At 32.6% G+C, this 10,717-nt stretch overlaps 1 protein-coding gene across 3 annotated transcripts in view; it reads right to left on the bottom strand.

The window, feature by feature from the left end:
* Nucleotides 1-2,873: 2,873 nt before the first annotated feature.
* Nucleotides 2,874-10,717, bottom strand: part of LOC114128322 (amyloid beta A4 precursor protein-binding family B member 1-interacting protein) — a 42,125-nt gene continuing 34,281 nt past the window's right edge. For all 3 annotated transcript variants that reach the window (XM_050201419.1, XM_050201418.1, XM_027992808.2), the window contains 7 exons: nt 9,695-9,812; nt 9,476-9,574; nt 9,333-9,383; nt 8,529-8,641; nt 8,103-8,328; nt 7,836-8,011; nt 2,874-7,418 (listed from right to left, as the gene is read on the bottom strand). In XM_050201419.1, coding sequence (XP_050057376.1) covers nt 5,907-7,418; nt 7,836-8,011; nt 8,103-8,328; nt 8,529-8,641; nt 9,333-9,383; nt 9,476-9,574; nt 9,695-9,812 — 2,295 coding nt within the window. In that variant the 3' untranslated portion in view covers nt 2,874-5,906. The remainder of the gene's footprint in view (nt 7,419-7,835; nt 8,012-8,102; nt 8,329-8,528; nt 8,642-9,332; nt 9,384-9,475; nt 9,575-9,694; nt 9,813-10,717) is intronic.

Below are 10,717 nucleotides of genomic sequence, written 5' to 3'. Positions count from 1 at the left end.
TATCAGATAATAGTTGCCCCAATTACAAATCATAATAAATTATAATTTTTTCGTAATTCGAGTTAATGGATCCGATGACTGTAAAAGTGAAGTTTCAATATTGGAATTATAATCGAAATGCAAAGTGAAAGCCCATTTTGAAAGAATTGACAGTTCTAAATTTCCGATTTCTAAATGCATTTTAAAAATTCAACTGTAAAATATTAATCTATATAGGTAGTTTTAAAAAAAATCTCTTCATCTATATTTACTATTAGGTATGTGTACTCGTAAAAACCCTAACGAATCAAGTATCTTAATTTGTTTACAATTAATAAAACATTTTTAAAATTCTTAAAGAAGTTATATTTTGTTTATTTTTTATTTTTTTAAAAATATTTTTATTATTAGCTAATATATATATACATTTTTCTTGAGTTCATTTTGTTTGTTTAATTCATTTCATATTAATTTCAATTTTTATGGATAATCATAATCATCGAATAATTTAACATTATTTTAATTTCTTACAAAACTATATACTTCAATGACTATACTGACTAACAAATTTTTACTTTTATTACCTATTTAGTATTGTTATCATTTTTAAGCTAACTGTTTAGAATACGAAAAAATACATGTATTTGTTTTTATTGGCCCGAGTAAAATATTTTTCTGAATATTTTATGAACTTATAATAATATTATATATTATAATTTATAATTTTAAAGTTCAAGGTATGATGAACAAAGTGGCACACGGTCACAGGGATTCCTCAAAAAACGTTGGTTCACGATCTAACACAAGTCTCAATTACCTTGTTTTAAAAGAATAACGAATAATATATTATAATTTATTACGTAATGTACATCATGATATTTTTTAATTATTTTTATTTTATTTTGGAAAAAAATGTGTGTGAAGACATTACAGATTAAATATATTGTATGTTTAATCAATGATGACGACGATAGCGATTATAATAATATGTGTATGATTATAACGGTACGAAAATTATAATTTGATTTTTTCCATGTTTGCACTGTGAATTATATGAAGTCGGCTCGGCATATTATTCTCGTGTACCTACATTATGATTTATATTTATGACGTACAATCGTATAAGTCATACGCTTTGCTAGACTAAACTGTTAAAGGTCAACTGTCTACTGAGCAATTATTTTAACGTAAACCCATCCCAGAATAAATTAAACTAAAATTATATAAATGCATTACATGTATTTATTCTCTGATATTTTCACTACATCTTTCGATATTAAAAAAAATTATTTCGACCAATAAAAGTATTAAATTGTAACTTAAAGATTTAAGCTCATAAACGTTTTTTGTTCAGTATAAAATTATAATATGGTATACATAGTATAATACCTAATATCATTATATAATTTGCATAAGTTTTTATCAATTTCGCATGTATACAGTGTGTACGAAGGCGAGGGGAGTGACAGACTGGCGTCAAAATATGATAGTATAATATCTTAAGTCATGAAAAAAAACCTCTTTAAACAAAATATCTAATTTAATTGTATAAACGGTACTATTATAAATATTAAAAATTAAAATATTTAATTTCATAGAATTAATATTACCTAAGATAAGCATATTGTGTTGTTGTGTATTATGTTTGTTTGTACTAGTAGAAAAAACCTGTTCTGAGTCCAAATTGTTAATAGCCGTATTATACTGGTACTTATTAAAATAAATGTGAATCTAACTTTTTTATAATTTTTTGCTATGAAATTTTAATTGTTTTTGTTGTTTTTGATAAAAATCAAACATGCCGTACAGTTGCTATCTAGATGTGAAAATCTAAACTTTAACGAACATACAACACAAAATAAACTCATCATGGTATTATACACATTTTATATTAAAACGAGCCACGGTATGAAAAATGTTTGCCCCATTTAACATCATATATAAACCAATATAAATGATTCTAAGACTCCTAAGCTAATTACATTTAGCAGTATATTAATTGAAAATTATGGAAAATACGAAAACAAAACTTCTAAGGAAATCTATATAGGTATATTATTCAATAGTATAATAATAAAATAAAAATAAAAACTGTAGTAAATACGTTATTATTAAGACTCCTACGCATTTTATTTTCTGAAATTAATTTTTTTTTTTTTAATTCAATGTTTAAAAACTACCGGTTCAATTCTGTGTATTATATAGTTGATAGCACAATAAAATAACTTGGAAATTCAAAAAAGAAAAAATACGATAGGTATAAGTTAAAACATTCTGGAGATACATCAGCAAACATAGGGTTTAGTTTAGTTCAAAATAAAGTTTATTTGCCGGTAATTAAAAAAAAAAAAAAAAGTTACACCTCTCTTTTAAAGAGTATAGGTATTTGTTTTTTTTACAACTTCAGGTCGTATAGTATAATATACTATCCTATGGCGCCAACTGGTCACTTTCCACCGGGACACGTTGAATATATTTATTACATTTTTATTTTAATTTAATGTAGTTACATATTATGTAATATAATATGTAAATACATTAAAATTTACATTTGCACGACGACAAAAACTAGAGTACTGTATGACCATATTCGGAAAACCACATTTATAACCAATATGACATATTATATTATTATTGAAATAATATTCACTGTACAACTTTTAAATAATTTAATCTAAATTACTATACTTTAAGTTTAAAATATTTCTAATGAATCTAATATAATTGTATTTTTATTACAATAATGTTATATAATATGTAATATGTTGTAAAAGTACAAAATCATATTTTTGATTTTGAGTACCATATTAATTGATAGTCAATCCCACTTCTTTTGAGGGGTTCTGAATAGGCAACCAAAAGAAAGGGTTTAAAAAAATATAATCATAACAATATTATATCATGTAATAATGTATACATATATTTATTATTTTCTTTTTTATAAAGATGAAAAACGTATTTTTTCAAAGGTTTTTAACTTTCTATGTATAAAACGTATTTTTGAAAAAACAAGTTACAGCATTTTCATTGCATATAAAAAAAAATGCCTACATCATATTATACAATACAAGCATTGTCACACTGAACATATTATAAGTCTATTTAAAAAAACAATAACATCGATAAGATTTATCTGTTCTTATAATACCTATACAAAATAACACATTTTCAAATCACATTTTTTTTTTTTTTTTGAAAAGGAACCATTATATATTTTTAATAAATATATTTACAAAATGATTTACAAGCGTGAAGTAATTTCTATAATACACTATGGCATTTCCTACTTCTATGGGCTTGCTATGTGCTTATAAAAACAATTAATAAAAACATTTCTGCTAAATCAAACATTATTCAGCAAACAAAAATTAAAATGAAACTATTGAACTTTGGTCTTCCATTATAAACAAGGGAGAATGGTTGTTGTTGATGTTTTATTTTTTCAATATTTTAACTACGTCATTTTTATAGTTTTATTAAGTTTATACTTATATAAAAACAAATCACTAATTTTGATTACTTAAATTATATTTACCTACATTCCAAGTACAAACGAATATTGACTGTGCGGCGGTATAATATAAAAGAGTATAAATAGACTTTGGATTTCAAGATTGGAATTGCATATTTGCATGTGTACAAGGCCGTATCCGGAAAAAAATTTAGCGGGGAGTTAAATTATGTATAATGTAATTGTATTAAATTTAGATCCATTAATAACAAATAATCTATTATTAGGTTCAATAATAATATTTTAATATGTTATGATATAAAACCATGATGATGTGAAAACAGTAAATTATAGTTATTTAATTGGAGTATAAATCATTTTTTCATGACTAAAAATAATAATGTTGGTACAAAAAATAGTTATTTTAAACATTTGAAATATATTGAAGGAATTTCGGGGTAGAAGGTATCCGGACCCTTGTACCCCCCTCCAGATATGGCCTTGCATGTGCATAACAAAGGTAATTATAATATATGCTTGAATATAATTTATTACATTATAATATCTATAATTATTAATAATTTCCTTCCAAAAAAATGTTCCATAGCAACAGGACTATCAAATTTAATCTAAATAATAACTTTGATAACAATAAAAACATTCTAAAAAATCAAAACATTTTCTACTTAACCTGATTTACCAATCATTTATTTTTTTGAACAAACTACAAATGAGTTCATACATCATAATTGATCTCAATTTCAACTATAAATTAAATAATGTTTTACACCAATTCAAATTATCATCAAGATTTTTTCAATAATATTAAAAAATACAATTTTTTTAAAACTTGAGTAAAATACAATAAGTTTTTTTTTTATACAAAATTTGACTATTAAAAATTGTTAATGATATCTATTGAATTTTGTGTGATTATAAAAAGTAAAAAAGACACTTAATAAATTAATTATGACTGTTTTGGTCTGTATGCATTTGAGCAGTTAAACAATTCATTGCATTTTATCTGACATTTTTATAAAATTAAAATTATTTTTATATGTTTGAAGTATTTGGTTTCCTCATTTTATCAGTAATTAAAATTGATACATTTTTAAAATGGAGGAATATATAGCATAATATAGATTGACTTAATCAATACAAATTTAGAATTTACACCAATACAGCAACATTTAGAACAAAATGGAATTTGTTGAGTGTTTAATGAATCAAAATTTATGGCATACGCTATAGCCAATAGATAGTATCATGGCAAAATATAATTTTCTAAAAAATGAGAAGATATTATACCTATCTTCAGCATCATCGATGGTGATAAAATAATTTTTTACACTTGATTTACAATAAAAGTCACAAATTACTTTATTTGTTATAACTTATAATTATTATAGTTATAATATAATATATATAAAAAAAAAAAATTAAAAACATAATGATTGGAAATTAATGTACAATAAAAAGATAAATGTTCTCGAAGACTCGGGCAAAATAATAATAATAATAATCACCGTACCATGTAACATAACGTTATGATATGAAGAAAAAAATGTTAACATATTACATACATTATTATGTATTTATTACATGAATATATAAATTAAGCACCAATTACGATACTATTGCAACAAAGACAATATCAGAACTGCAATATTATGTTTGTAATACCATTACGAATTAACATATAATATAAATGTATATAAACAATTATGATATTATTTATCAACACAAAAAAATAAAATAAAAATACAGTCTTTTAGTAACATATTATTATTCATAGAAAGAAAAATTAATAAATAAAAGCAAAACACAGGAGTAAAAGAAGACGCCATATGATGTGTTTGCCTTCTTTGGACGCCAGTGGCAACAAAAAAAAAATAAACAATCAGGATAGTTTGCCACCAGAAATCAACTTAAATACTAAATGGAATAAAGTAAACAAATCTATGGTATTATCATATTGACTTTATCAATTGTCATGATTGCATAGCTAAGTTGACATTTATTACCAAAATAATTAAGCCGTAGTTCATTTCGGTGACTAACATGTTGACATGACAAAACAATCGAGAGTTTAATCGAGACGGCTCAAACGCGTACAATAATAATTGCAGTTTTAAACGCAGCCTGCTTAGTAGTCGGTTGCAACGCATCACGTAATAGTACGACTTCGGCGCCAATCCAGGACAAGTTTTCCAATATTCACTATAGCGGTACTACTATATATTGTACTATTACTATATAAATCGAACAAAAAAACAATAGGTATCTAACAAAAATGTTTCGATCGTATAGAAAAAAAAAATAGTAATAATAATAATATGAGTAGATATAAATAGTACACGAAGCGGACGAGACGACTAACGGTGTGGTAAATCATAGAAACGCGACAAAAACCGAAAGCGTGAAAGACGAACGGAGAGCGAGTCGGACGACGACGACGATGACGGACTACGACTCGTTACGAGACGACGGTGGTGAGTTGCGTCTTCTCGGACCTCGGGGGTGGCGGCGGAGGAGGTCGCTTGTTGATCTTGCAGTTGCTGGTCCCGCGGAGGAGATGCTGGGCCGTTGGCGGCGGCGGCGGGGGTGGCGGCGACGAACAAGCCGGGACTGGACCCGAGGGTTGCTGTTTGGGGTACACGTTCTCGTACAGATTGTTGGGCCCGTAGTGTTCGGCCACCCAATTGCTGACGTTCGCCTCGCGGCTGTAAGCGTTGTTGTTGGCGCCGTCGGCGGCGGCGTACTGCGGTTGGAGCCCTCCGAGGGCCGGGTCCCGGAAACCCAGGACTTCGTGCGGCGTGGCCATCGTGTCGAGCTTGCACTTTTGCGCCACCTGCCACTTCTTGCACACGACTCGGTGCAGGTCGGCCAGGAACGCCGTGCTGGGCGGCGACAGCAGCTTGGGCGGCGGGGGTGGCACGGAGTTCATCAGCTCGTCGTCGTCGTCGGCCAACAGTTCGGGCGGAGGAGGCGGCAACGATTCCAGACTAGGCGTCCGTCGGTGCTGCATCATCTGTACGTGGTGGTACTGTTGCTGTTGATGTTGCAATTGTTGCTGTTGCTGTTGGAGGTGGTGCTGCTGCTGTAACTGCTGGTGGTGATGGTGATGCTGGAGCTGGTACTGTTGTTGCAGGTACTGCTGTTGCTGCTGGTGGTGTTGGTACGACGGCGGTTGCTGCAGGTGGTGGTCGGCAAACTTGACCGACTTGACGGGCTTTTGTTGGTGGCCGGAAGTCGCCGTGTTCGATGCAAACGCCGACGTCTCTGTTGCGGAACAGGCGAGCTGACGCGTGGTGGCCGTCAGTGGAAGTTTGGGCGGCTTCCGTTTGATGGTGCCGCACGGAGGGTAGTCCGACTCGAACGCCACGTCGCAACCGGACGACGAACCTCCCGAGTCTGACGACAGTCCGCTCTCGCCATCGTCCAGCATCATGGTGGCCGCGTCGTCGTCGTCGAGTCCCACGGACCCACGTCCCGTCGATCCGGAAGTGCCACCGGACGATGGTGACACCGCGGTCGGCGACATTATCGTCGACGACGACGACGTTTGCGTAGGGTCGCCGCCGTCACCGCCTGCCAGCGCCGACTCGTAGTTGTCGAGCAATTGTTGTCCGTACTTGACGATCCGTATGGCCGACATCCACTTTTGCAGCGTTCGCTCGTCCTCGGCGCACACGTACTTTATGTACTTGGTCGACTTGGGTTGCTGCAAGCACGGGTGTTTGATCGCGAAACAGTGTTCGGTGGGCGCCTTGTACTTCTTACGCCAGCCCACGCCGTAGTACACCTGGTTCACGTCGAACGTGGCCAGGCAAACGAGGTCCTTCGGTGATCGCGACGCCTTGTCCTTGTAATAGTACAGACCCGAAGCCCTGAGCACGCTGTGGTACTTCTTCCAGCCCTTCCTCGAGTCCGTCTTGATGTACAGCGGGCCTTCGACGCTTGGGAGTCCACCGTTGCAAAAGTATTCCTACAAACCAAAAGAAAAACCACGAGTTAGCAAAAAGAAAAAGAACTCTGATGTTATACATAATTCGTATAATATAAGTGTTACAAAGGTGGATTGCGATTTGACGAGTGACTTATTATATGAACAAAAATACCGTACGCATTTAAAAATATATAATCAAAAATATTTAAAAACGACGGTTTTTTTTTCAAATAGTTAGAACGCATATCAAATCATAATCAGTAGATATTAATATTACAAGTTAGTTTACAAATTGTAATAATAATATTTTTGAATTTATACCACACGTGATAATTTTTAAATGATCTGAACATTCTTCGTTCTTTCGTTAACGAATGAGAAAGAAGCCATAATCGAACAAACGATTGTTTCTAAAATATTATTGTTAGATTTCAAGTATATAATTGTTGTACTTACTTGAGCAAAGTTACTAGTCGCGTGGCTGAGCGACTGAGTGCTGGTATTAAACAACGACGGATTTTCGAATATTAACGTCCTCTCGGGCCGCTCGACAAACAATAAACGGTTCTTGGAATCTCTGGTCCACAGCATTAAATTATCTACTAGCAACTCGTGTTCTTCGTAAACGCGTTCTAAAAAAACGTATACAAAGAAAAATAAAAAACAGAAATTTAACACGTGTTGCAAAAATATGGTTGGTTTTTTTTTTTTTAGTTGACATACCCATATGAAGGTCCGGCAGATGTTCGACGAGCCCCCAGCGCGGTCCGAGATTAATGTGATGTTTGTCGGCTAACAATCGCATCACGTAACTACAGCGCATACCCTCATCGACCAATAACGATTTTGCTCCACCGTCGTCGTTGAACACTTTGATGAATAGTTTCTTCACACTGGCCTCTTTCATTTTTTGTAGGGCCAGACGGATTTTATCCGCTTTAGACGACTCCTGCGCACAAACACGAACAACAATCATTAAAACGATTCCGTCGACGCGGCACAATGCGTAATATAATATTGTAATAATCGATAATGTATATTATATAGCTGGATGACAGTTTACGATAGAATGTGATATGCTTAATATGCACAATAATGACACTAAATAAATAATATAAAACCGATTAACTGCATAATAATATTACATACTTTGTTGTTTCCAGAGTGATTGGTAGTGCCGCTCGAAGCTGAACTCTCGCTGCTCGACAACAACGATACGCAATCAGAGAACGCGGAATCGTTATCCGGACTATCGGTCCTCACTAGAAAAAAAAGTAAAGTTAAACACTTTGATTTATATTATAGTATATTATATTTATACGGTGTAGACCTATACATAATAGTGTCGTGGTGGAATACGCATCGGGATAAAAACGTGATGAATAAAAAAAGGGATAAGTGAAATCGGACTGATGCGATTTATCTACAAGGGTATTCCCCCGAGTGACTATAACATTATCAGATTTGGGTAAAGTCCAAAGAATTGGGCTTACCACTCAGTTTAAACGTATAAAGAGACCGAATGTCACGAATCGTCTCTTTGATTCATTACCATTTGAACCATGGCCAAAAATGAAACCGCGATTGTTGGTCCAGAGTATAGAATAGTGGCGAAACTATTATTATTATTATTACTATACACGTTGGCCAGGTGCCTCTATTCTGATATTGACCCTTCCAGACGTCGTATTATTATTGGAACGATAACAGTATTGTGAGTAAGTTATAATAATATAATGGGAAATGACTATATATATATCTACTGCGTAAAAAAAAAAAAATTATAAAGAAAAGATTTTTTTTTGATTTGCCGCACAATCAGAAAACCCGAAATGCACGCCGCCCGCCGGGGAATTATAATAACGATAAGGGGTTATGCGGTTGTTGTCTGCGTGAATAAATCGCGGTGCAACACAATAACAGCTGATATTCAAATAATATGACGGGTTTTACCTGTTCCCGGTTGATTTGAATTTGACAGCATCCTGTTTATTGTATTGTAATCTGTAATAAACAATAAAATGGTCATTATTGTCATTTATATATTTTTATATTTTATAAACGCGAAACGGACGACAATAATACGATTTACATACCGTTTTTTTCCGAATCCAATAGACTATTCGTGCTCTGGTATTGGGATTCTAAGGCGCATAGCTCTCCCAACACGGCGTCTAAGTCTACGTCTTGAGTATCTGAAAGGTGAAAAAAAACGAACGGAACGTTATTAAACATCGTTGCGTAGTGACGACGGCGGCGACTATGTTATGCGTGCAGCTATAATAACGGCATCGCGTTTGTATCAGCGATCTTACCTTCTAAATTTGCCATTGAAAATCTATAAGAATCCATCCGCTGACCAGCTATGTCTGTGGCGTTGGGTGCTTTCAAAACGACATTGTCGACTGGCTTGGAAGGGCTTTTATCCAAACTCTACAAAACAAAAACAGAAAAAAAATGTTAAAAACGTCAATAATAATATAATAACAAAAACCATCAGTCGAACGTAATCGAATAAATATTCAATGATAGGTATATATAGTTATACGCGTGTGCAGTAGGTACGCGTCTTCGATTTATGCGCACACAACCATACACGAACCACCTGCATGTAAGTGGCGAGGGGAACAACCCTCAGACGTTTTTGGTTTTCATATTATATACCTACATATTATTATTATTATACTTTGGTTTTTGTTCGTGCGACGTCAAAACTTCTTCACAAACGAGACTGTTCCCCCTCGCGGCCAATACAACGAATCCGCCTCGGTTCGTATATTCTATTTTACTAAAATCCCCAACTACGAACACACGACTGAAAGAAACGAAGTTTTTCAATTTTTTTCCCCCATCGATATAGTTATTATATTATCTTTCAACCGTTTATTACATAGAGTACCGTTGTTTCTAGCGCACGCAAGATTCCGACGTATATGATTTTAAATTATAATCTGACGCAAACAATTATATTATATATATATAATATTATATTGTAAGTAAAGAGAGGATTTAAAATATTATATTCTCCTAATCATAGTCTTTAAACTGAAAAAAATGTTGAAAATATGGATTTTTTACTTCAAATAGTTTATAAAACTTTGTAAAAAAAGTTACTATACCTAAGAAACATAATAAGTATAAATAGTATATTGTATATGTTTACTTCAAACTTAAAAAATTATCATAATATTTAAATGTATTATTCATTTATTGTAGATCATATATAAAATAATATAATTATTCTATTATTTTTCATTTTTAAATTAAAAACGTGTTTTTTCTGCGTCAAAAGAACAACTACAGCTAGAAAAATGAACAAGTATGATATATATTTATCG

The sequence above is a fragment of the Aphis gossypii genome, chromosome 2 (genome assembly GCF_020184175.1).
Source record: "Aphis gossypii isolate Hap1 chromosome 2, ASM2018417v2, whole genome shotgun sequence".
Lineage (NCBI taxonomy): Eukaryota > Metazoa > Arthropoda > Insecta > Hemiptera > Aphididae > Aphis > Aphis gossypii.
The sequence above is the reverse complement of the archived record's forward strand: the minus strand, read 5'-3'. Positions and strand labels throughout refer to the sequence as shown.